This window comes from Pezoporus flaviventris, unplaced genomic scaffold (genome assembly GCF_033815535.1).
Source record: "Pezoporus flaviventris isolate CSIRO_AGI_PZ_B2104156 unplaced genomic scaffold, CSIRO_AGI_Pfla_v1 ptg000013l, whole genome shotgun sequence".
NCBI classification, from domain to species: Eukaryota; Metazoa; Chordata; class Aves; order Psittaciformes; family Psittacidae; genus Pezoporus; species Pezoporus flaviventris.
The window spans coordinates 31,185,190-31,213,183 of record NW_026892561.1 but is presented as its reverse complement, the minus strand read 5'-3'; the positions used below and the strand labels follow the sequence as shown (position 1 = coordinate 31,213,183).

Genomic DNA, 27,994 nt, shown 5'->3' with positions numbered 1-27,994 from the left:
ATTAAACTGAAGTTAACAGCTGTTAAGTTCATCTGTATTTGATAACAAGACACATTCATGTTACACTGCACATTTTTCATTCATGGTCATGGAAACATGGCTGTTTCATATTAAGCAACTAGAGAGACACATGTCAGAATCTGGCATAACAGCCCAGTAGCCTGGATGGATAGTGTTGGTCTGATGTTACTTTACCAGTGGTTGTTACCTTCCCTGAAATGTACTAAGATACCTAAAAGAAGGCAAGAATAGAAGTCTTGGAATTACATCACCTGGGAATAACGTAAATTTCACAGGATTCCTTTATCATTATGCTCGATATTCTCTTCTGGCAAGCTGAAGGAAGAACTGATATTTAAAACACAGATAACAAAAACTGACTGAAAGATATTTGGCAACTTGCTACCAGCTATAATTACCTGTAAAAGTCATGCACTGGTGTCAGGCAATCTGGCAGGTACACAGGGAAAGGCAATTTCAAGAGAATAGTATGAGCTCCACTCAACGCACTATTAGTTTGAGGTTACGAAAAAAAATGCTGACTGGTAGGAAAGAATTCTTTAATGAACTGGAACTCGTAAAGCTCAAAATCTTAATATATGGGTAGAGTTTCCCTATCAGACATGGGCAGAAGATCTCTGTGAAACACAAGGTTTCCTCCAAGCATCCAGAAACATCTTAAAGATTTACAATGCACAGAAGACATTTCCTACTTTTCCCAAATTATTCCATTCTCTGGTACCAAATATATTTGCAACAAGTTTCTAAGCAAGAGTGGTAAAGTGAGATTTCTCCTGGGTTTTGCACCAAGCTCTTAATTAAAAAATCATGAGGGTAAAAAAGAATAAAAAAATAAAAAAAATGCAGCTGTGAGTGTTGGAATTCTAATATTTAAACTTCACACAGAAAAATCATCCTTCATGTATCTTGTTTTCTTTTTGTCTTTTCAACTAAACATTTTCTCCCAAGATAAGAGACAGACCTGTAGAGTCTGCCAGACTACCAAAAAGCAGGTGTGTCCACAGGAATCGTAGAATACTTTAATACATAAAGAACATGTTATCCTCTTTCAAAATCCAACTTGATTGCCAAGTTAATTCTCAGGACTTGAGTTCAGTAAGATCAGGTTACCAAAAGTTCATGTGCACAAAATCACAGATCATTTTTCTGTGCAAATCCCTTGACAGATATCTCTAGCCATCTCTACAACAGAAAATCCCTCAAAATGAACATAACTATTTGCACATTGTATTTGTATCAAAGCAGAAATGCATATCATAACATCATAAGCAGCAAGCTTTCAACACTAGATATTTCTATTTGTAGCTGAAAAAACAAGCAATTGATGTTCCAGAAGTACATCAGGTTAGAAGCTCTTTTTGGTCTTCTAGCTAGGACATCAGTTCCACCACTACATCTTAAAGAGGTGAAAAAAAAAAAAACAACTGCACACAAGACAGACATCTGCGAGCATGGTAAACCTATGAATACAAAACTGAGATGCATTTAAATCATCACCGACTAGCCATAGAGATTAATAACATATTGAAGGAAGCTTATTTTTAGTCCAAAATTTGTTAGAGGTATTACCAGAAGCACTTTTTTTTCTTTTAAGAAAAAGGAATGGGAAAAGAAAACTGCTAAAATCAGATGTTGAAAACAGTTGGTGAGTTTCTAGTTATCTCCTACAACCACAAAAACAAAGGATTAACCTCATTGTTGAGGGCCCTAGGCACACACTACAGTAGCACTTGCTTCATCGGTTATCTAGTTATAAAGGGCTGGGAGCAGCATGGAAGCAGTCAACCTATGAGTGCAAGGGAAATTAGTGTAATAGGAGTATTTGTAAAAGTAACTCAAAAAGAAAGAAAATTTTCTTTCTTTTAGAAAGAAGGGTTATATTCATTAAAGAAAAGCACTAGCCTTAACCTACCAAGTAGAATACCTGCTTTCTGATTTTACTCTTAGAATTTCTAGCTTTCTGATTTTACTCTTAGAATTTCTAGCAAAGAACTACTGTAATAAAACATCAATATATGGTAAACTCTATAAAGAAAACTGTAGTGGAAAATATACCCTCACCTTAAAGACAAGAAATGAGGCAGAAAATCAAATCAATGGTCTGTTCAGCCCAATAGCTCTAGTTTCTATGAATTAGAGTTACTCAAGTACTTTTTTCTGTAAAAGAAATTGTTGAAAATATTAAGTCTGTGTTGTTTGATATTAGTGTAAAGTGATGGGGTGAGGGTATATGACAAATGCATACTGCATTAGAGTCCTCTGGTTTGGGAAGAATACAAACAAGTATGTGTTTAATTGTCAGAAACTAAATAATATATTGGAATGTTTCCACTGATACATTAGGGTCACTTGCCACCTCCGACTGCAGAATCACAAAGTTTTCAAGATGAGCACTCAAAGACATTCTTTAACATTTGAGGCTATAAACAAAATTAATTTCTTAAAACTATCTAAATTTCTTAATTAACAAATTAGTGATGAAAATCATGACTTTTAATAAAAGTAGGATATGAAGCTTCCCTTTCTACACAAAAGTTTCTGTGAACAATTACCATTAGTATGGCATCAGATGATTTACCCATAAATGGTTAAGAGCAATTGTCAGACAAAAGCTTTTCATTAACCCCACTTTCAAGATTTCCCAGCACAATAAGACAGGAATCTTTGTAACTGATTTGATACACTTTTTTTTGATCAAAACTGGGGAGGGGGTGTGGGTAGCTTTTAAGGTGGTTTGAAAATCATCTTAACAACCACAGTGGAGGAAACTAATTAAAAGAAGGAAGAAAAGTGTCCACTGCATCCAAATGGTACACGATGAAAGAAAACAAAAAAAAAAACATTAAAGAAAAGCTGAATCATGGTGCTGTGCCTGAGAAGCCTACAGATTTGACCAAAAGACACAACCTAGACCATCTTGAAAGTATAACTTCTTGCCACCATGGAAAACCAGCAAACCCTCTTCACATTCAAGTACCATGGCAGCACATAACAGTCAAGTGACCTTTTACTGATGTTATATTAATTGCATTTAACTTTACATTAAACTGGGAAGGGGAGAAAAAAAGAAAGAGACCTTTCTATGTGTTTTGAATGCAGCAAGGTCAAAAGTACAGCTCAGGCTTCATCACAATCGGATAGAGAAACTGAAATGGTTTGGTGAAACCAAAACCACCCAAGATCAACTTTTAACTGTATTTAATCTTTGTTCTCTTAATCATGAAAGGCCTGGAAGATAGCAACCTACAGTACAGCTGAACTTGGTATGCTGAACATATGCCCCTATAAACTGCCATATTGTAACAGAGAAAACAGTACAATGCAGAAAGAGAACCGACTTCCCATCAATGCTGAATAGAGGGAGCAAAGTCTACCACTAGTATCTTCTACCTTCTGAAATTAAGGAGTGTAGCCAAAAAAGCAAAAAACTGTAAAAGTAGTAACTAGACCTTATTACGCTTTCCACTATGCATCTCACCATATAAACTTGGCCATATTGAGACCCCCAATTTAAGAACACTCCAGATCATTACCTCTCAGTTTGGCAGTGTAAAACTGCATTTGGAGATATAAAACTCAATCTGCAGGCAAGGAACCTTATACTGAATAAAAATAAAGGAATTTTAAAAGTCCTAACAAATAGCAGCACAAACCAGTTTTCTTTTATTCTGTTACTTCCTCATATCAATAAAAAAAGCCAAAATCAAAGGATTTTAAAGGATTTTTATTTAAAATTTTACAAAATAATCCTTATTGCATGCTGCTCAGTATGTTAAGACAACTCTTCATCTGCTTCTTGGTTTTGTATGATACACAAAGATAGAAACTGCATTAAGTTCATTGCATGTTCACTGTAATGCAAGAACCTGTTGCTTATCCTCCAAAATTTCTTCCTCGTCATCCATTTGGTCATCCCAGCCCCTTAAAAGAAACACATCAGAATGATTTTCAGCAGCTCAAATTCCTCAAACTACTCTGCTTTAAGCTTTAGTGACATATGTTCACATATGTAAAATTAAAAGGCATGAAAATAGCTTTTTCTGTATATTTTACAAATATACATACAAGTAAATATATTCTTCCCCCCCCCCCCCCCCCCCCCCCCCAGTTTCTGTCACATACATTTTAACCTCTTAAACAAGTAAGAAGTAAATAACACTGTCACTAGTTTGTCTTACTAGAGAAATCCCACATCCTAGAACAGGTAAACTAGGGAAGTGGATCTTATTTATACTACCTGCACTATTTGCAAACGTTGTTTTGTTTTTCACTGATCTGCAATTTTGATATAATGAACATTAAAAAACAAAACCAAACAAAACCCCAAACAACCACAAGTCTCTGAATCAGCCATATTCATACAGAATGTAGTTAAAATCAAGAGTGTCTCACTGACCTTACTAATTACAAGATCATAGTAATAAACCAATGACAGACAGAACTTTGGGGAACTTGTTTCCAGTCATCTCCTTCACCTCTAAGGCACTATAACAGATATATCAAACTACAGACTATGGTGAATTAAATGTTATCTCAGCTAATCACAACTGCTCTTTTTAAAGGTACCTTACAGCCAAAGAACTTAGACGATTTGTAAGAAACATACTTTATAGATCTCGGTGTTATATATTAACAAAACCTAATGCATTAAAAAAGACATAAACCCAAAATTCATAATTTAGAGTCCCAACAACAAAATATATCACTTCATTCTTAATCTGAGTTGCCTGAGTACTGGTTTAGAACACCAAAATACAAAATAGGTCATGCTGACCTCTAATCAGCATGTAAAGTACAAGTAAAAAGTCCAGACGGTTCTTATTTCAGTTCTGGCATGATGTTTGGCATATTGAGCATATTATAATATCATGAAAAAAAAAAACCTCAGCAAGTTTAACTAACCTGAAGATATCAAGTCCGGTGTGATCTGTTAGCTCCAGGTTTTCATGGAAATCTGTAGTATTTCTACCAATCTTCTCCGAGTCTCTGATGGAGGAAGTTACATCTTCAGAAGTTAAGCAGTAATGTTTTTCAGGATCTGAAATATTTTAGGTCATTTCAGGAACAAATACAACAAATGAAAATAAACAAACAAACAAACAAACAAAAGAGCAGTATCTACCTTACGAATTTTAGAGAACTTCACAGTATCAAAAACTTGCCATTTAAAGTCTCAACACAACATAATCTTCCCTCCCTATTCTTCTCTGAGCATACTCGACACGGATGCTCATTCTTCAAGCATTAACAAGAGAAACTTCCAAAAACACATGGTTCTGATGAGTAGATATCAAAAAAGGAAGGACAACTGTCCTGAAATATGGTATTTGGAAGCCTTAGAAGAGCTGTGGAAAAAATGCAGCAAAAGCTAAGGTAAAAACATTTAAAAGGCAGAACACACACTCTGGAATCCGGACTACTTTTGTTCACTGAAGACGCATCATAGCCAGGACCTACCAATATAAAAGCACCATAGCAACTCAGAAGGGATAGACCAAATCACAGTCTATCAAGGCTGCTTATCTTACAAAGTATCTTGGACACTTCACAATGAAATGGAACAAAAGCATCCCAATTTACTATTTTTTTTCCTCCTGTATTCAAAAGACAAAACTTGGACTCACTCATTCTGTTCAGTCATAATAAACTCACCCTTGTCTGCATGCTGACCCCTCCACACGCAAGGAGATGGGCCTGAGTCAGCCCCAAGATGAGTGGTAATACCATGTTTACTGTGTCTTATTAGTGGCAGTTCTTGTCAGGGCAGATCTATAAAGCTTCCTGTCTATCTTTTCCCCTTCTTGCTACCCTTGCATCAAATAACATCTAGTTTCCAACACTACCTGGAGTGCTCATTATTAAATACCCAAGTAAAGGATACCTATTTAAAAGAAATTCATGATCTGAAGTAGTACCTAGCACATCCTGAAGCTTTCTGCAACAAAAATGCAAAGGGTAAAACCTTAAAGTTGTGTGAAACTGCTTGCTTTCCCTACATTACAGGTAGGTTACAGTATGGTTGAATGGAAATAAATCACTGTTCAACCACAGAAGTCTTGCATTGTCAAGTAGTCTAGTAGATTTTTCCACCAAAATCAGTTAGATCTCAGAAGGCAAATGAAATAGCTTCTTGTTTTCATTAAGCTACCTGTAAGCATGCAGGACTGCCACTTACCTGTATAACTTCGTAATTCTTTTTCCAGAGCAAGTAGGGCTACTTGGTCAGCATCATATTCCCAAAGATAATCATCTTGTTTAGTTACATCATTGCACTTGTGTTTTGGTATCTCAGTATTAACTCTCAAGGTATGCACATGTGAACTCTTCGGTTTTGGTTGAGTGCTGGTTGGACAATTTCCAGTCAGTTTACAGTGTGGCATATTTGTTGACCAAGGTCCTCTAGAGTCATTCCCTGAAATAACAGGAATGGTCACAGTTCCCAATAATTCAAGATTTTATGCAGAAGTTTTATCTCAGCTCATTAATGACATTAATTGTAGTTAAAATTAGAAAATCATTGAATTGTTTGGGATGGAAGGGACCTTAAAGATCATCTACATTCAACCCCCCTACCATGGGCAGGGACACCTTCCACTAGACAAGGTTACTCAAAGGCCCATCTAACCTGCTTTGAATTGATCTGAAGAGAATACTAATTTTGCTTAAGAAAAAAGGCCCATCTAACCTGCTTTGAATTGATCTGAAGAGAATACTACTCTTGCTTAAGATTGTGAATTAATAATTCTTAATAATCAGATTAAAATTATATTAGGAAGTAGCCTCTTATACTTTGGGGTATCTTTCAGAAAAGATATTTTTAAATATTATGCACAATAGCACAACCTTTGTGTAGAAAGCTTAAAAATTTAGATTTTTTTTAACTTAAGGTAACAGGAATATAATATAGAGAATCTTAAATATTTTTCTGGGATTCAAAATTGACAGTTTCAATTTCCACACATAACGTTTTTAAAATTAAAATGCCAAACTGGTTGCTTAAGATTAAAGAGATAATGTAAGCTGCATTAGAGACAGTTTAAATTGAGAAAAGTAAGTAAAAAGTACAGATGCAGTTATGTCTTACCTGTTTCCTTTTTTTAGTTCATGTACTAAGACTTATTTCAATAGTATGAAGAAATCTTATTAGATCAAAACCAAATTGTTGCAAAACACACAGTAATACACAACCTTGTTCTAGACAGCCTAAATAGTCAAGCTAAGAGGAGAGCAATGGGGTAAGGCAGGAGCAGAAATTAAGCAAAATAAAAAGTATTATTAGTGACAGCTGGAAAGAGTATTTTTTAACAAGAAACCCCATTGTTACAAAAACAATACCATGTATATAAGCCATTATACCCCAAATAAAAATACATAGATGATTCTGTTGAATTTAGGTCAATTTAAATCTTCATCACAGACAGTGCTTCTACCTTTTACTAAGAAAAGGTAACTTGTGTAAGTAGGACCTCAAAGCTGCTGCTCTCCTTACCTGGGTAGGATTGCCACACTGCCGTTAGGGTTGAGATTCTACCTTGAGCATCCAAACCACTTGAAGGTCTATTCAACTGACTTTCTAAGACACCTTGAACTACAGAGTCATCAGCGAATTCACTTAAGCTCCTTTCAGTAAACCACTTTCCATCTCCTGAAATTAAGAAGTATTAGAGGAAATTATTTGCAGGTTTTGTAATATGAGTTTACTGTTACTGTACTTGTTGCATTTCATGTGTGTGATTTAAAGAAGCAACGCAACAAATTTCTACGTATAATACATAAAAAGAAAAAAAATCACATATAACACTACCATGCTTAAATTCAAGCGATATACTTAATCAAAGTAATATCCATTTGCACCATTAATTTCACATAGTTACATACACACCACTAAAATCAATAGCTACATTCTGGAATAAAATTCTGAGGGGATATAAAGAAGCATAGAAATCTATGGTACTATACTGATGAACTTACTACCTTGAGGAAAGTTACATTTTATCATTACAGAGCAACAGTTGTGCATGTTCATATGGCTGCAACCCCTAAGTGACTTCTAGAGGTAAGCTAGCTAGATCAAAGTTACATGAAGGATGTCTAAGAGCAACAGTGATAAACATGTATCATTTGAGAACTTTATTTATATGCCTTTACCTGGAAATGAGATACTACAGTCCACAGGGATAGAGTCAGAACACAATGAAGAACATGCTTCAGGCACTACTCGTTTAGGGTTTACACCTACAAAGAAACCTTCAAGTCCCCAGTACCATGCAGAAACAGATTTCTGTCTTTTGGCTATATCCTGTAGCTTGAATAAAACACAAATACAGGACACTTAAAAAGTTGTTATTTCATAAAACTTTGAATGATTCTGACAGCCTAATTAATAGTTATTCATAAGGATGATGGTTTTGCATGATATATGCTTTAAAAATCCTATAAACTTTGATTGCTAATGTTTTGAGAGCTTGAGTCTATTTTCCCACTGTGGAAATGAAAAGCAATTTTTCATTGATTTCACTTACTTTTGTGTGCATCAACTAAAGCAACAGTGTTTAACAATAACTCCAAATCTAATGTCCCAACCCTCTCTATGCTGAAAATGAAACCGAAAGCAAAATATCAAAAGCACATGTAAATAATTTAAAGTATCTACAATTTTTGGCATTCAATCAAGAGGTGAAGCAACCTTGATAAAATATGGGAAAAGCTGCCTTCTCACCCAGGACTCTTTTTTTGTTTAGTCTGTTCTTTCATTTGTTTTTTTTTTTTAACATCAGCAGAAGACAGACAATACACAGCAGAAAGTACAGAAGCCTTCATTCCCTACATAGGAAATATGGTTGGCGGTGACAAACCTCCAATTAAAACTGTAATCTCGATTGCTTCAGGATTGGGTTTCTGAAGGAGAATTGGGAAAAGCGGTATAGTAATTCATAGTAACTATACAACTATCGCTACCTCCTAACTGATTCAGGAACATGAAATGCTGACTCATGGTCAGTTGGGAAAATAGGTTAAGCAAAACAGTTATATATTTAGAAATCAAAGATATAATATTTTACCAATGAAGATTTTGTAATTACAGGCAAAACCAAACTCTGACTATTGTAGACACTGTTCAGTTCTTGGGAATCTTTATGGTTTTTCTGCAGTTGCGTCTCAAGGAGAAATTTGTTGCTCATTAGTTCAGTTGGGTTAGACATCTTCTCAGGTAGTTTAGAGGACATAAGCGACCTTCTCATAGTCTTTGCCTTAATACGCTCCTTTTGGACAACATTTCTTTGAAGAGTGCAGACAACCATTTTCTCTAGAAGAACCCAACAAAATAATCAAAATAGGATTATTTTTTAATGAAAACTAATATGAACTATAACATGCAAGTCTACTATATTTTCTTCATGAATTTAAAATATGAAACCTCCACTGAAGTTACCCCTAAGCCATAAAACTACGATCAAGAATAGTCAGCTTCCATTAGCTTCCTGCCTGATATTCAGAGATGCCAACATACACGGACAAGACTTACTAGGAAGTAGTACCAGTTCCATATGCTCCTGTACATCACTGTCTACGGAAACATTACATCTCGATAATAATCTTAACACATTTCCAAGTACTACTTTATGCTAATGCAATTTATTACATTTAGAATGCTATAATCTAACCAGAGCCAATGTATTAACTGCAACAGTAGAAATGTCAAAAAATTTCCTTATGTGTATATGTAATGGTTTAAAATGCATACTGTCAGGCCTTGAATGATTCTGCAAGTTCTTTTTCTTTGTATACAGAAGACATAGCCATTTTAATTTTTAGCAGGTGCCCAAAGAAACACATAAATCACATCTCATTAGTCAGCCATTGTTTTCCTTTTTTACATTTTGAAGACTTACTTAAATAAGTAGTTTGAAGCAGAAAGAGAGCAAGTGCTAGGTTCTGAAGTGCTGGAGTAATTGTTTGGTACTTGCAAGAATGAGAACTGAATTACCATTACATCCTAACTTATTTCTAAGCATTGAAAAATTGACAATATATTTCACATAGGGTAAGAACTTCGGGACCACTTAAGAGTGCCAAAAATAAAGTTGCCAAGCTTTCATGGTGATTTCACTGACATGCAATGAGCAGTGGAATATTTATACACAAATGATCATCTGATTGCAAAACTAGTAATCATTTATACTGTTTCTCAACCTACCTATACAAAAGCACTTTTCTATGTAAAAAGAACACATGCCACACATTAGATCTAACACAGTACATATACAGTGGTCTGTAAAATCACTTCATCTGATTCACAATGGGTTTCTTTTCAGTATACATCTCATACAGGGGCAGCCTCTCCCTCAAATATGAGCTCAGAGCTGTAAGGTTGCTATCACAGTGGATGCCCATCCTTTCAAAACAGCTTACACATCCTATCAAATTGTGGTCAAGGGACCTGCATAGCTCAAGAAATGGTACATAATTTAATGACTGCCCTCCCTCACCCACCCTCCCCATCCATATGCCCACCCTCCCCACTCATACAACCATGATAGACTACCACGTCCTATACAAGAATGATGAAATTGTATACACTTACGTATATTGTACAAATACTTTCAGCATTTACCTTGAGAAATTTCTTTAGAAGAAACAGGATTTCTGTCAAAAGGAAAAGGGAAAAAATACTGTATGTCATCTGTAGATGTTAAATGACAATATAACTTTCTCATTACACCTACAGTTTCTCTTCGCAAAAGGTCTGGTAGGTACTGTGTCATTCTGATTTGCACCTGCAGAACCCCTTTGAGACAGAGGAAGAAGGAAAGACCAGAAGAATACAATGTAACAAAACAGATCACATCCCATCATAAATAATTTCGGGAGATCAGAACAATTGCACATGTCATTAATTATTAGGAATCTTAGTTTTGCATGGAATGACAAGGTTAGTGAAGTGAAAGTATCTGAAAAGTATACAACACTGACCAGCTACAAACGTGTCTCTAAGATAGTCCCCACTCCTACTCAGATAAGATGATACAAAAAAGAGAAACTCTACCTGTCTTTCATGACATACACGTATAAAGAAATGTATCTTACACAGTTTAACATTGGGGTGATCAAGCAAACAAAATAAATAAATTTCAAAGGGAAATCTCTTTAGTAACAGGCAATTAAATACATCTTTTGGGTCACTGACAAAGTTGAAGACACAAGCTCACCATTCACTAACTTTAATAGTAAGCGTGTCCTGTGCTTGTTAACTGACAACCTGTTCTCAGGTTGTCTTACAAAACAGTCATTAAATCATCAGGTCATTCAAATGAAAACTTTCAAGGACAAAAAAAGCAGTCACAGACAGGATCTTGGAAGAAATGTAAAGGAAGGGAAAGCAGTTACGAAGTGTTATGATACTGGCACAGTCTATGTCTTGCGCCAAGGATGAGATGTCTATCTTAACCATGCCTTAGAACAATTTACAATTTCCAGTCAAGGATTCTCCCGTTCCATATGGAATATGACTGTCTGCAAATAAAAGCGCCAGTTTCTTAGGAATGTAGCTAAATCCTAAAATAGGATTATTCCCTTTTCTCTTCCAAATAATCTCCACATTCCTGATACCTTCCACACTGCTTGAGTGGTTCAATTTTTCCTTGTTTATTCATTCCGATAGCCCCAGCTTCCATCACCAAAAAGTTAGATGATTCTTCCAAGTCCTTGTCATAAGACTAATTAAAAACAAAATTAAAAAAAAAAAGCAACAATAGATTAAAAATTAAAAAAAAAAAAAACAAAATACACAGACAAAAAACATACAAAAAAACAGTAGCTCAAGTGATTAAAGCCCTGAAGATTTTATTTCTCTATATAGCAAGGGTCCCTGGACAGAACAGGGAAAAAATATAGGGAACCTTCTGAAAGATAAATTTTCCACATTTGTATGGAAAAGCTAAACAATGCACCAATATTTTTTTAATTAGAAATTATTTAATTGTTCCTACTTCAAATATTTAACAGATCAACATTGAAACAGACCGCATCAGATCACTGCAAAGGTTTGTGAACTCCTTTATTAAACACTTACTTCATCAACGAATTTAATTTTCAAAGAGGACTCTGCACTTGCAGGAACAGTGTCGGGTACTTCTTTTCTAAAAACAGATGTCCAATATCTCTTTACCTCTTCAACTATGAAATATAATTAATTTGACGTGTTTAATCATTTACTGCTCAAGATGCACTTACAGAAATGCAAACTTTTGAATTAATAAAATTTTCCTTTCATTATTGTTACTTTAAGCAGAAACTGCTTAAGTATGTAACTGTTCAGTAATCACAAGAAAAAAATCTAAATAAAAAGTATTTAATAGTTAGAGTCAATAAACAGAAGACTGTTACACCTGTTAAGTCATCGACATCATCGTCATCATCTCCTTCTCTCCCTCCTTCAATCACAGCCTCATGTACATTCAGTGTTTGCACAGGCCTTAAATCTTTACTGCAACTAACAGAAATTTGATCAACCAGAGCTCTAAAAAAGGAAAACAAATCAATCTTAAAAAGCTATCATTTTTTTTACATATAATACCATAGTCATTTAAAAAAAAAAAAAAAAAACAAAACAAAAACATCACACTAGTTACTGCATTAATTCTGAAATATTAGGTCATCAAGTCTGGTTATAACAGTTATTTTACTAAAACAAAGCACCCTGCATACAGTCACCTTAACTCTTGATAATATGTCTAATAGTTTTAAAGTTTCAAAGGAATTTTTGTTAATCCTCTTAAGGATTTCTGACTTCTTATTAGTACCAGTGACTTCAACATTACCTTCTGTATTTCTTAAGCAAGAGTTTCTCCATGTAGCTCAGACCACCCTTCTTGAATTCAATTTGGATAGGTTTCTTCATAACAGTAAGATTGGTCTGTACCTCACAAACACTGACAGATTCTATTAGAATTGTTAAAAAAGAAAAGAAAAAAGAAAAAAAATATATACAATGTATGCAGCTATTCAGATTTACAAACTTGCCACGTCCATAATCTATGCCTAGCTAAGATTTTGCGTAATTCCAAAATTAAAACTACAAGCAGTATTATATTTACACAACACAGCAGGGGTAGCCAGTAAAAACTCATTTATTACAGCTTGTAAATTAATGGAAGATTACCACATTGGAAATCCCTAACTCCGCAGATAAAAATTCCATCATATAGAAGGAAAGAAGAAATAAAGAAAAAGAAAAAAAAAAAAATCAGTATAATACTTTTTGTACAAAAATACACAAATAATGAGACAGAGTAAAAAGACTAGCTTGCACAAATCCAATCAGAAAAGAGGTTTTTTCCACATTTTTCCATGCATACTTCAACTGATTGCATCTTTTCACCGGAACAAAGAAATATTAAGAGCCTGTGGAAGGCAAGCAGAAAATGTACTTGGATACAACATGCAAAATCCTGAGCTATGCACATTCCTTGTCTCAGTTAAAAGCCATAAATTTATGCTTAAATATTAGAGTTCATATAAAAGTCTCATGTGAGAAAAAAAGTCATGGAAAAGTTCGGGGACATAAGCTAAAGAATCTGGCCCGTGCCACAGCTCGTTACAGGAATTGGGATAAATACTAACTTGCATGTCATTAAAAAAAAAATATATATAAAAATTCAGAAGTTGTTGTTAATTTATAAAGAAACACAGAGAGAAAACTTAAGAAGAAACATTTACTATTCTAACAGAACCCCTACCCTCACAAAATCTGCTAACTCACCAAAATGGCTCCTTATATTTTAAAATGCAATTAAACCAGAAAAAAATCATACCTGAGAGGACACCACTGGTACACAGTTGTTCTCTATGATGATGATTACTCTTTCTCCATTGAAGCAAAGCTTCCTGAAAAGACTGTGCAGATTCTTCCTCATTAAATGTACCATTTAGTAATAATCCTTTGTTGTGATATTCAGTGCTTGTACAGGTTGATGCTGAGGACAGCTCCTAAATCAGTTCCATGACAAAAACACAGCACTTCTTACGACTCTCCTCAGTTACATACAACAGCAGCAGTATTTTTAGTATCAACTATGGAAATGTAGCACCCTGTTTTCTGGGCTTACGCTATCTACCTAGGAATCAAGATACCTCAGTTTTCATGTGGTCTTGCTCATTAAATTGCGATGTTCTATCAAAACCAAAATAAGAAAACCAAAAAAGTTTGTATAAGCACAGACTAAAGAAATATCTAACTTAGATGCTTTTAGTAAGCAGAAAGCAGCAAACATGGACAACCCACATCCTATGGATAGGATAGATATTATATCAACAGATGTGAATAAGGGTCAACGGGCTCTGCAAGTCTGAGAGCCTGATCCCTCCCTTGACACCCTGCGGAAAAGCCTAAGGCCACTCTACCTAAAATGCCCTAACCAATAAATTTTTTTTTTATTTTTCCCCCCTAAACTGTACACTACCTCAGCACTGCCCACTGATGCTAGCAGAGATGCAAACTTGTCCGATGTGAACTGATGCTTGCTATTTACTGTCTTTCGCTCTTGATTAATTTTCGATTCATTCAGATTTATTCCCTTGATGAAGTGATTAGCAACTTCCAATTTTCCAGCATGCGTATCAGCTTCTGTCTGTTAATAAACCATTATTAAACCATTAATTTATTATAAACATACTCAAACATCCCACAAAACAGCATATTATAAGCAAGCAGGTAGCCACATATTGAAGAGTGATGATGACCTAAGCACATCCTAATTTCAGCAATCAGTAGTGTGCAAACGCATGAGCAAATATTCAATATTCCATTAGGTACTATACCGGACAGAATAGGTGAAGGATCTTATGCAGCACATATCATTTAAACAAATCTATGAGCTATGTGCTTTATTAATGAAGTCCAGCTTACTGAACCTTTTCAGTAGACAGAAACACATCTGTAGAGGTCAGCAAGAGGAAAATGTTCATCTAAGGGACTAACTGGAATATCCATTCATACACAAAAAAATAGTCCAGAAAAGTCCAAACTATAAAGAACTAGATTAGTTTGACTGAAACTGGCTACAGGAGAATAACAATTTTATTGTTGAGACATTACTGATTTGCAACCTTCATTAGAACAAAGAAAATTGCTGTGGAAATGTAACATGAAGGTTCTGATCACCACCTCCTGAATTATTAACAAGCAAAACCAAAAAATATTTTATGTTCATCCTTTGCCTATGCCCCCTCCCTGTGCACAGAGGAAGACCAGAAGGAAAGATCCTTTGTCTACAAAGTCCTCGAATGTGGCACACATTCTTTCCACAAAAGCACAAGAGCAGTAAAGGCACAGGCAGAAAGTGTAACAGAACAAGCCAAAGTAGCCATTGCAAAACCAGAATGTGCTCACATCTCCTTCTTTCCACCTAATCTACGCTATAATCGACCCAGAGACTTTGCAGCTGCTGTAACAGAGATCACAGAAGCATATCCTCGAAGAGAAAGGGGAGTTTCTCTGGGGAATTGACCTTCTCCTTGGCTCATTCTGTTCCCCATGGCATGTGCACTCAAAAGCACATAGCTAAAGATTGTGTTGATTTATTTTAAACCACATGGAGAAATTAATCTTAACATTACAGTAGAAGTCACATTCCTCCGAAGGAGATAGCTTTGTTGGTGTAGTCCGACACACCTGCTTTCTTTGAGCAAGCATACTTGCATTATATATAGTCCTTTTGGTACTCTGGCCCACAGTATATAATAGGAGACCAATATTTAAAAGGCTCGCCCTACTGTATTTTTTGTCTAAAGGGCATCAGCATATTAATTGAGATTTTGCTAAATTGCTTCAAAACACCTAAGCAAGAATTGCAAAACTGATTTTAGAGAATACTTGCACAGCTTATTTGTTCTGACCTCATATTAAACTTCCCAGCAGTTTAACTCAGACACTAGTTTTCTCCTACTTCAACGCCTACCCAACTTAAATTGGTTTGGCATCAAAAACACCTACTCCAACAGCAGCAGTAAGGGAGGAGGCAGGAAAGAGCCCAAGGCAGAAGCAATATGACCCATAACAAAAGTGAGAAAGCAATTCTCTTGACTCTCATGCTAGAGTGACTGCCTTGCAATTTTCTATTGCATATTTTCTCTAAAAAAACAGACTTTCCTCCTTACTCTAGATCAAGAAGTGCATAACCTCACTTGGAGTGCAATATCTTTTCCTCCCTTTGAAAAAATGGAATTGCAGCTACTCTTCTCTGCTCCAAATGCTAAAGACACCTTTTTCATTTCTCTACTTCCTGCACTCTTTTGCTAGTTCCCGTTATTAATAGCATTTTCTAATTAGTTTTAAAGTAAGACTGGAGAAAAGAGGGAAGATGACAAGGGGGGAGCATAGAGAATCAAGACAATCAAGGTGGAATCCTCCTGATGCAGATGGAGCCATCACAGCCCTCCATGATTCTCTTTTTAAATCCTCATATTCCTCCACTGAACCACTGTATCACCTCTAGTCCTCACAAATAAGCTTCCAACACCTTAATCTAGTTTTTTACCATCAAAAATAAGTGACTTATCCCTTAAAAATAAAAGGGCCTAAAAGAGAACCTCTTACACGTCAAGATTTATCACTGTTACCTTACTGCTGCTACCACCCAGTTTTCAATTCTAGGCTTAAAAGATCTGCTACAGTCTATTAAAATAAAACAAAATCCTAAACAGTCTGCAATTAGATGTGTTTGGTGAAATATTTTTATATCAATGCAAAATAGCTCAGGGAAAAAACATAATTCAGGATAGCACATCATCCCCAACAGATTATTTATCACTGGCTTTTTGCTCCTCATGGGATGTTGTATTGTCCTGTAACTGTCTTAAATTCTCACCTGAAGTTTTTCCACCAAAAGATGTAATCTTTCTACTAACATATTATAAGCAAGCATCATGTCTACAAGGATGTATTTATCACGCCAACAGCTTTAATAATTTACTGCATTACTAAAAGGATTATATTTCTGGGAAGACAGAATGAGATCATCAAACAAATTTTAGCAGGATAACAGAATGACATATCCAGTGACATTACTAAAAAGCAAAATGTGCCTTCATGAAAATCTCATACAGTAGAACTGAAATAGTTACAACAATTAACATCCACTCAAGACCCTATCTACCTTTTCTATATTTATGTTGGCTTGCATTCTCACAATAAAGTAACTTCAATTATTTGTAATCATATGAATTAAATATGAATGCAAGCACTTTTTCATAAGAAGTTCCTGACATGGCTTCTTTTTCATTAAGTCCAGCTATAAACCAGTCATCATTAACACAGGAATGAAGGAAAATGAAAACAAGCAAATAACATGTATTTGAAAAGGTATTTTAAAAAGTAAACCATGGAATTCAGCAAAAACCATGGAATTCCAAATCTGGAATAACTCTGGAAAACAAAATAGTGGTTTTCCCCCAAAAAGAAAATCCAAAATGCATGCACACATTGGTCCAAAAAAAATTATTACAACCCATTTATGAAATGCAATCAAACATTATGCATGAGAAATTTAAGTTTGATACAATTAAGTGTTACACAATAAATCTATGAGGAAACTTTACTACCCTAACTATAAAATTATAAAATTTTCATTTTTCAAAAAAAGATACACAACAAAGTTGTATGTTAGAAACTGAATCTTACTATACTGCATAATAAAATCACCCGCAACTGAGGTCTCCACTGTATTATATAACATTTTACTTTCATCATACTTTATTCCTTGTGAGAGGAATCCAAGTATGAAAGAATCAGGAATGCTGAAAGTGGCATCTGTCAGAGCAGACACAACTGTAAGCAGAAATTCAAAGTTTCAAGCTTCCTTATAACTACATTTAAATTACAGGTAACATTCACCAGGGTATATAAGAGTCTGACTAATGAACACCTCTGGCCATTTTTAATACTTAACAAAACTTCTTTTTCTAAACTGTTTGACATCCAACAATCCAATAATTTGGAAAAGTCTCAAACATGGTAGGTAATAACAGTATTTCAAAGAGCCTGTGTAAAAAACTCCTGACCCAGCAATTTCTTATGTATTTCCAACCACGTAACACTACCATTGGTTCAATTTAACTCGCTTTTCTGAGCGAGTTGAACTGAACCATTGAGGTGTGCATGACTATCAAATCCATCAAGGCACAAGTAAAGAAAAGAGGGGATAGGGAGTAGACATCAGTAAGTATTGTGATAAAACAGCTATACTATTTGCTTCTATGAAAACTCTTCCCTTTTTCAACTGAAACACTTCCTACTGAATAAGAAAAGTCCCATATGATTGAGCAACCTGGTCTAATAGGTGTCCCTGCCCACAGCAGGGGGGTTGGAACAAGATGGTCCTCAAGGTCCCTTCCAACCCAAACCACCCTATGATTTCATTATAGTGTGAAAGTAATCCCCTTTTTAACAATGTAACAATACCAAAGCAGTGTGAAAACAATGTCTGGTTACCCACCAGTATTGTCCTAATCTTACAAGTTCAGGACCTATGATACTTTCTGGGATCATGAACTGAGGAAGCATTAAGACGGGGGGGGGGGGGGGGGAAGGGAGAGGAGCATTAAGGAAAAGTCAATTCGGAGTTGAACTCATCATGAAGGTAACGATTTGCAACCCGCCCATTTGAGCGGCTGAGCAGAACACTGGAGAGGTGCAAGAGCAGCCGCGTCACAAGACAAGGAACAGCCGCGACCGGCGGGAGCAAGGAGGCTGGGCCAGGCAGGGCCTCGCGGCCGGCGGCAGCATCCCGTGGGGGAGCAGCGCCGCCTGCCGGTACGGCGCGGCCGGGCAGCGCCCTCGGTGGTGCTCGTCGCAGCCGAGCGGGCCAGGCGGGGCCGCGGGGCTCTGGCTCCAGCCCGCCGCCTCCTGTGAACGCACCTACCCGGGGCAGGCGGCGAGGGCTGCCGCAGGAGTTCGGCGGCTGCCGCCCCACCGATCCCGCCGAGTTCAGATCGTGAGGACCAGTGCATTCATTTTTATGCAAGCTTTAATGAAACTGGGGAGCAGGAGAAAATAAAGAACCAAAAGAAGCAAAATCCCGGTGGTTTCGATGCCAAGCATCTTGACCGAAATTTAAAATCCACGCTTATGCTTTCCTAAGAGAAACCATTAAAGACATACAAATAAAATGCCTGTTCCTCATGGAGTGTTAGCAGTTCCAACTTCTTTAATCTGCCGTAGAAGCAATACAAATACATCACAGCATGTGTTACAGGGTGAGGGAGAATCTTTATAAGAGGAGATACTTTATTAGAATAGAAATGTTATTTTGTTACTCAACTACTCTATTTGCACAAGTTACTTCTAATATATGTTTTGGATTATGGTTTCCTATTTATACTTGCCAAAAGGCAAAATCTCTTTAGCGAATATGAATCACCTTATACGTGATACTACTAATTTTCCAACCCAACACAGCCAGTGTGAGAAAGCAATCAGAATTAAAAATTTACTTATCAAAGTGGGCCTTTTTTTGTAATTTAAATTTATTTTTGTAATTTAAAATTACAAAATATTCACAGAGCACTCAATTTTGTCCTATTTGCCTATAACATTACATCTTATTTTAATCATATGGTAATGTCCTTTAGTTTAGTAAGGGATGAGTTGCCTTCAATCACATTACCATGCTGGGCAAATCAATAAAAATACATCTTAAAGAAACTCCCTGTGAAAGAACTTCTAATAAGAGAATCATTTAATCTGTTTCCTTGCAATTCAGGTAGATCAACATATAAAACCTCCCTTTACCTTACACACTAAGGTAACAACTAAGTAGTTATCACAGAAAGAAATCCAAGAATTAAAGCAGATATCAGCACTTATTTTGGGAAACATGGGAAAAACTATTACCATGATTTCAATTCCAGAAAGATACTTAAATAAAGGAGGATTAAATTAATCTCAAATATCTAAGTAAAGTTTTCCACTTTTTCAGTTGTTGCACATGCAAGAGTCACTGGCACCTCAAGCTGACCACCTCAGAGAACTCACTTTTCCCAGCAGAACAAACTCCCAAACTAAGGTATTTAAAACAAAAAATCTTCACCAAAAAAAACAAGTCAGGCTTCAAGTTCAATTGAACTCCTTCACTTGATCATTGCAAAGTAGCAATACTGCAGTCAAGATGATTCTTTCTTACAGAAAGGGCGGAGGCAGCTAGTACATCACCTTGCACAGAATGCCACAGCACAACTGCACTGTACAAGAGAAGTTGATGTACAGAAAGCTAATGGAATATTTAGACTTCCACCTGTGTTTTAGGGATGTACGTATGTTTTTCCATACATCGGTCTCTTCATGAAGGAGCCTGGCAGTGAACTGCAAGTCAGAGAGCTTGTCTGTACAGACAACCCACAGCTTACAGCCTGGGCAAATCCAAGGTAATTAATTTTACAACATATTATCCTAGATAAAATACATATGTCTAGATACTGCTACAAAGCTATTATACACACATGTTACATTCTGTTGCTATAGAGTAGTTTTTAAACCATTTACTTACCAGCAGTGCACTCTTAATTTCACGTGGTCCATGTGCTATCCCCTTCAATACAGGTTTTCCATGTACTACAGCAATTGCCATTTCACTCTTAAATGGCTCTGTTGCTGGCTCTGGAAAAACAAACAAAGCAATCCTCTACTCCAGTCTCCAATTTCCTTATTGTTTAATTGCAGCAACCTCCAAGATCCAGACTCCACCAGAAATTGCTGAGGTTTTAATTAGTTAAGAAAGATGTATTTACCTTGGATCTGTTCTTTGAGAATTCGCAACTTCACTTTTCCTGAAGAAACCTATATGGAAGAATATTTACATACATATCTAAGGTGCTAAAGAAAATTAATAAAAGTATATTTTTTTGTAGAATTAAAATGTTACTGCTCCTAGGTAAATAAGCCTGTGACCAGCTTCCCTTCCCATTCATGAAATGGCATCATCCTTCTTTGCACAGCCAAGCATGCAACAAGTGTTTCCCATTCATGTAGACATATAGAACATTCACAACCACAATGACTTAAGCTCAAATGTCAAACAGTGAAGTCTACTGCGCATATGCCTACCTATACCTACACCTATAGGGGAGACGTTTTTCTCCTGTTTCTCCCTATTGCCCTTCCATGATCTAGCACCCCAGTAATATTAAATATAAAATTAATAATTTTCAACATTTTTGCTCCTCATTTTTTGTCAGCAGAGTCCACTCTACATATTCACTTACATCCCATCACCTCTTATACATCTGCAGGCATTTTAATTTTGCCCTTCTGAGAATTCTGCCCCACGTCATCTCTTTAGTCACCACAGCTGAAGTCTTTGAAGTAGTAACAACTCTGAGTTACTTGTCTCAGAGAAAGGGAAAGAGGTGGGTTAAAGGAAACCTTTATGTTCTGATTCTCTCTTCTGCTCCAGGAAAGCAAGCAATTTTATTGAAATTGAGAGCGCTCGCTGTGAAGACCTTCACACCAAACTGCTGCTGCTGCTTCAAAAGACTTCAAATAGCAACTGTGACCATTTAGAATGAAGTCATCTTTGTCGGTTTTTCTCTTCAGACTTATACAAGCTTTATTCAGCTAGTTTCAAATCGTCTCTCTTAATTAAGAGGGCTCATTTCAACATAGCATACATAGTGTGGGTTCCAGGGGGAAAAAAAAAAAAAAATTGTAAGATAAAAACTCTCTTTTTATGTCCCACTCAGTCCAATTTGCATGCCACTCCACACACATCAATGTCTGCCAAAGGAAAGAAGTATCTCTAAGTTGAATTAGTTCAGATTTAGGGATCCCCTGCAGATTTTTTCATACTAAGTCATGGAACAAGTAAAGAACATAAGCTCTCTTCTCTGTATTTTAACAGCACTCGTGAACATGGATATACCTAATGCTTGCTTCCATAATGTATAAAGCCTCAAGGACAAAAGCCTAAGCTATTAAAATATAAATTATAAAATATTTATAAATATATATATAAATAAAAATGCATATATATTTTTATATATAAAAACATATATAAATAAAAATAAAATATATAAAATACTGAATTCCTTTCACCAGAGAATGAAATATTAAGACTAGGTTATTAGTTAGAAGTAATAACACTCCCTACAAGTTCCAAACTTCAACTATTTAAAAATTTGACCAACTTTCACCACTCCCATACATCTGCTTATCCTTAACATTTTTTGAGAGTTCGACTAAAATTGCCCTTGTTATTTCCAAAAAGAAATGAGGGGGAAATACCCCATTGTTAACATATTTAAAAAAAAAAACACAACAATTTTTGCAATGATTTAGCGAGGAGGTTCAGCATCCCTCCTTTTAGGTCTGAGTAAAGACGTTATAGACCAAGAGTCAACTGATAAACCTAATCCACATTTTAAAACACTCAGAAGTACTCAGTCACAGCCCAAGAGAATGGATTTAGTCCAGTCATCACCCAAGAGAATGCTGAAAAGATCTGTTTAACCCACGCCTGATCACTAGCATCAGTCCTCAGGGCATGAATGTAACGTCTCAGTCTCATTCTGCACTTACTGAAAGAAATCCAGAAGCATCATAATAAAGATTATAGGACATGCAGAAGTAAGGAAGAGGAGGGGGGAAAAGAATGAACCAGAGTCATATGGAAGTTCTAGTGTCAATCATTATGCAGTGACTGAATTAAAGAAAATCTTTAACAGTAGTACGTTTTAATGTTGTGTGGCTTTCTCACAGCATTTATCCATGAAGGTACAGAACTTGTGTTCAAAACTTCACATGAAGCCTTTATTTCAGATTCTCAATGGATGTCAGATATTGGAAAGACAGGCTCCTGATGATGTGTATCAGTATCAAATTAGACTCTTACAATATTAAATCCATAGAAGCAATTATCATTTCCTATCTATTGCAATTAAAAGAAACAATATACCAACAGACAGAATGTGATGGTCCTCCACCTGAAAGGGAACCATAAGCTTAACATGGAAAAATAAACAACCAGAAATTTTACTCAGAAGGTGCTTAACCTTTTATTTTTACAGTATTTAAAATTCCCATGTTCCGTAGCATAAATCTAGTTCAAAAGCATCTTTTTCAAATAGCTTTATCTGCAATTATACTGATAGTTTACTACCTTATTATTGTTTTCTTTGCTTTGTGACAAAACTCGGGCTTGGGTGATCACTGGTCCTGCCCGTCCAGATTTCCAATGATAAGCACTCAATCTCCTATGAACCAAGTGCAAGAAAGAACTTACAAATTGCATCTTCTATAATCAACAGAAGCATAAAGGTTTTCTTTCATGTTCTTAAATAAGAGCAGAACATCACAAAAATTAACTACTTGTATGCTTGTATGCAGGATCATTAATTCTCCAAATCACAAGCATCTTATTTCCACTGAAACCTGTTTCACCTCTACTCTAATAGTAAATACATCACACATATAAGAAAGTACTGAGATCATCAAATTGGTCTAAACTTTTAAACTAAAGTTTAAAGTAAATTTATGGGTTTAAAGAAAAACCCATAAATTCTCTAAGATTGGGTTTAGACAAATAAAAAAGTAACAGAAGTACACTTTAGATAAGTCTTCATTCTCCCAATTTACTCTAAGGCATTCATCCAGCATAAATAAAACACATCTTCTAATAAGTCAAGAACACACACTTTAATTCACTGAACTTAAGATATCAGTTTAGATATTACCTACTCTGACAAACATGGAAGGTAGTGGGGAAGAAATTAAGACGAAGTGACATTAAGCAGTGATTTTCAGCTTTAGCGCACTGCATAATACATTATTGCATAATATTTATCAAGTATTCAAATGACTGATCTACTTTGTTTCACAGAAAACCAAATACAGAGCAAAACAGACTAAAGCATAGATAACAAAAGGTAAGGAAAACATGTAGGAGGGAAGAGGAACGATCTTTCCACCAGTTGTGCAAATGCCATTGATTCCTGTCATGTGAATTCACCATAACACTATCAGGGTTTCCAGGTACAAGGCTATGAGGACAATGTAAGAACTACTGCATGAGAATAATATGGGGGGGGAAAGTGCCACACAGTACCTGGAAAATAGTACCCCAACAGCTCAAGCAAAATTTTACCAAGCTGCAAACAGCAGACCCTTAGCATTACCAAGACTAAAGCAACGAAGTATCCAAGGCACTACTCATATCTCCAGTGACAAAGCATGTCAGGCAGAAATACAAAGAAATGAAAGCAGATGTTACGGGTATCTGCTAATATTCAGAGTGAGACAGTAACAGAGCTGAGAGATTTGAACTCCCACCCTAACACCTGATTCACTACATTATGCTTACTTTCCAAGCCATGGTTTCCACCATACAGAAAATATCTTTCTGAGAAGCTATGCAGACCCATGCAAAACCAGACCAAAGCAATAATAAGAACATCATCCTCTTTAGAAACTTCCGAAATAACACTAAAATAGCACAAGTGAAACTACTTTCTGTCTCCTGCTTTAAAACTAAGGTGACAAATCCCATCAGACAGTGGAAAAAGGGAAAAGAAGGGATAAATGAGGAAAAGGGATCTTCAGTGTTGAAAGAATATCCCTACCAGGAAGAATTTTTTAGTTTACTCGTGAATAATAATAAAATAATAAAATTTCACATGGAAGTTTAAAAATAAGAAAGCTGTAGTTTATGAAAGCAAGTTTATCACTAGGAAGAAAGATTGAAGAGAAAAGACTAAACAGTACTGTGAATCCCAAACTTTCCTCCAAGGTGTGGAGAAAGCATCTTACTGGATTCCTTTTTTTGAAATAGAAATTTAACCTACTTTCTCTCTTGTTTTTCTCTATTCATGTTTGACTGTAGTTGCTGTAATTTCTTCTCCATCTCTTCATTTTCCATTTCTAAATGTGCTTTCTCCAACTGCAATTCTCTAAGATTTCTGGAGGAGGTATGTAGTAAAACAGTCATTAGAAATTACATGGAAGACTGTAAGGCACCTGAAAAAGTTTAAAAAAAAAACCTTGACATTAAAGGCACATCACCCTTTTATCTGCCAACAAGACTGAAAACAGTTTTGGAAAATTTAAGGCAGGTCAGGTGGACCCAAGATTACCTCCTCACAGAGGAGTATGCTGACAGTGATATGGCTACTCCAAGATAAGATTTAGAGTAGCCTATTGGCTATTGATACAATTGTGTCTATATTTGGAAAGGTTTGTGTCTTAATTATATTAAACTAAACTATCCCAGTGAATTCTTTAGTATTGCTTGTTTTCAAATATATATGTTAGATATACAGAGGTATAAGACCTATAACTGACTCAGAAAGTAGATTAAAGCCTATGAGAAGAAAGGTTTAAGAATAAAATTATAGGGAAAATACTATAAAAGAATTCTTCTTCTTGCTTATACAAAAATAAGCTCTTCTACCTAATGTTGCATGAAAAATTATGAAAAAAATACTTCTACCACAATTAGATGAAATGCACTTACTTTGCTTTTAATCTCACTGAGGTTCCAGGTTTTGAGCCTGGGAGTATTACAAAATCGTTGACATTCATGATAACCAGTATAACCTCTTAAAAAAAAAAAAAATTCAATGAGCTATAGATAGCAACCTGTTGAAAAGTGTATTCAATTGAAATTAAAACAATAAAAACCTGTTACAAATCAATATTAGTGTATAGAGGAGAAACAGAGTACAGAACTTGTTTATATGAAGAACCAATAAAAATTCTAGAGCAACTTTAAATTAAATTTCACTGAAAGAAAAACTTTTTATTACATTTATGATACCCAGGGAAAGATTTACTTGTCTATTTAATTTGAGCAATTCCCTAAAGTTCAGTGAAAGCAGTTTAATATTAAATAAAATGTGGCTCCTTCAATCAGATGCCTGGAAAGCACAGAGAAGGAGAACATTTCATCAATGGCTGTGAAGTCAAACCATCTCCACTGATCTGGAAAGATAAGTGCCTCGTGTCATATACAAATTGATATAAAAGAATATGGTAACTGGCAGAGCACAATTATTCCCTACTCTCAAAACTCCAAGACAGTGGTGTTTTAAAGACAATTTTTACCCCCAGTTTGTTAAATACTCTTCCAACAAGCAAGTTCATACAGCATAGAAGCATGTTTCTTACTGCGCCAGAAAAGCCAAGCACTCAATTCTTTCTTGCCACTTTAAAACAATTATTCTTTTATCACATCTTAAGACAAACCAAGACTTTATTTATTTCGAATTGAAGTTCTAAAATTAAAGTCAACTTAATTTTGAAGTCTGCATTGCAAAACAAACACAAATTCCATACACCTTCTGTCTTAGCCTACCTCAAATTTCTTCCTAATCAATATAAAAATAGCTTTATCACTTAAAGACAGATGAAGATGATGCAGTTTATTTCAAACTACAGGAGTTTAACTAGAGAAGTATAAATTCGAACAGCTTTCTCACCTCTCACATCAATAAACCTATAAAATCTAAAGGGATATTACCATGTACTAGCTCACATACAATTGTCATAATCAGGAACACAGATTTCACACCAGACTAAGTCCTATCCATTTACCAGTAATTAAAACCAAACTATTTCCTCCAAAGAATCTGTAGTTTAACAAAAACAACAACAACAAAAAAAAAAGACACAAACTTTGCTTGCCCTGTAAATTTGCTCCTAACACCTAGCCTAAATACAGCAGTCACATGTACTAATGTACTCTCACTCTCTCGGGATAAATTCATATTCTCCATGCCTATGTCCATGACAGCAACCATTTCAAATATCACATTTTTAAACAAAACAAAATATCCTTTCCTATGTTTAGTGCCATATAACAGACATAAAGTAAGATCATAAAAAACAGATTAAACTACCTAATGTTACTTTCCATAAGTTGTTTTCCCATACTTGACAATTTTTTTACACCTTGGAAAGATGTATTGTCTCAATGACTCTGACAAGTCAACATCTGCTCCTACCAGTTGAGCATTCATGGTTTAACCAAGAACTATGATGTCAACTGTATTTTAAGTAACTTCAAACAGAAAGAGTAGCAGATTAATCCGTCTCTCCATGAAATCCAAAAAAAAAAAAAAAAAAAAAAAAACCAAACAACAACAAAAAAATCATTTTACCAAGTATGCGTCACAAGATAAATGCTGTACCATTCCACATTATATAACTACAGCAATTGCCCTGTGAACTCCTTGCCCAGAAGTAGGCAAAACCAGCAAAGAAGCAGGTGGTGGTAAGAACGGGTGAATAAATGGAGCAAAGTCAGTACTTGCGTTTAATGCTTCTATCAAACTCTGATCTCTGTTAAGCAAAGCTCACAAATTTCAACCCGTCTAGACGACAGCTTTAAGAAAACACAGAGCAATGCCCAAGTCAAGAAGGAAAAAAAAAAAAAAATAACAAACAAACCAACCACTCAAAACCCTTACGTCAAAGCAATGGGCTTTTTGTGTGTGTTTCGTTACCGATGGCTCACGGAGAAAACTACCCAGAAGTGTAACCTAAAACCAGAACGCAGTAAGGACAGGGGGGAGGGACGATAAAGAGAAAAGTACAGAAGACGAATATAAACTCCTGCTGTAAGGCTGTGTGGTGCGGGCAGGGTTTGGGGCACTCCCACCTGCTCCCAAGCACTCTCTCAGCCCTTCGGCACTGGCCTCTTGGCGAGCAGCACCTCCCGCGCGGGACCCTTCGCGCCGAGGGGAACCCCGCACGGCACGACGGGCCGTGGCCGCGCCACCCCGGCCCCAACATAGGCTTGGGACTCCGCCCCTGGGTCCCCGAGGACCCAGCGTCCCCCCGGGCCGCGGCCGAGAGCTCGGTCCCCGCCTCACCGCCACCAACGACCGGTCCAGTCTGATCCTATTGCCAGCCCCCGTCCTCCTACCGCAGCCACCGCCCGCCCCGCCCCGAGCGCATAACCACAGCCGTGCGCTGTTCCCATGGCAG

General features: G+C 36.1%; 1 protein-coding gene across 2 annotated transcripts; it reads right to left on the bottom strand.

Moving 5' to 3' along the window:
* Positions 1-3,729: 3,729 nt before the first annotated feature.
* On the bottom strand, positions 3,730-27,915 carry ZBBX (zinc finger B-box domain containing). Of its 2 annotated transcripts, none has more exons than XM_061452606.1 (19): positions 27,666-27,915; positions 25,521-25,605; positions 24,853-24,966; positions 23,172-23,265; positions 20,806-20,854; positions 20,565-20,674; positions 14,484-14,651; positions 13,836-14,010; positions 12,843-12,963; positions 12,411-12,541; positions 12,095-12,198; positions 11,632-11,738; positions 10,637-10,668; positions 9,084-9,328; positions 8,170-8,326; positions 7,511-7,666; positions 6,197-6,433; positions 4,924-5,059; positions 3,730-3,942 (listed from the first exon to the last, which is right to left on the bottom strand). In XM_061452606.1, exons 2-19 carry the CDS (start codon positions 25,586-25,588, stop codon positions 3,870-3,872), a joined length of 2,277 nt encoding a protein of 758 aa, XP_061308590.1. In that variant the 5' UTR covers positions 25,589-25,605; positions 27,666-27,915; the 3' UTR covers positions 3,730-3,869. The 2 variants fall into 2 exon arrangements, with proteins under 2 accessions (XP_061308590.1, XP_061308589.1); XM_061452605.1 differs by having other exon boundaries at positions 12,095-12,192; positions 27,666-27,795.
* Positions 27,916-27,994: the final 79 nt, after the last annotated feature.

Excerpts from the sequence above, each read along its gene's own strand:
- ZBBX (XM_061452606.1), bottom strand. The coding sequence starts at position 25,588 with ATGAATGTCAACGATTTTGTAATACTCCCAGGCTCAAAACCTGGAACC. Across the intron at positions 7,667-8,169 it reads CTGTAGTATCTCATTTCCAG|GAGATGGAAAGTGGTTTACT; the intron begins GTAAAGGCATAT and ends TCTTAATTTCAG. Across the intron at positions 3,943-4,923 it reads ACCGGACTTGATATCTTCAG|GGGCTGGGATGACCAAATGG; the intron begins GTTAGTTAAACT and ends GTTTCTTTTAAG.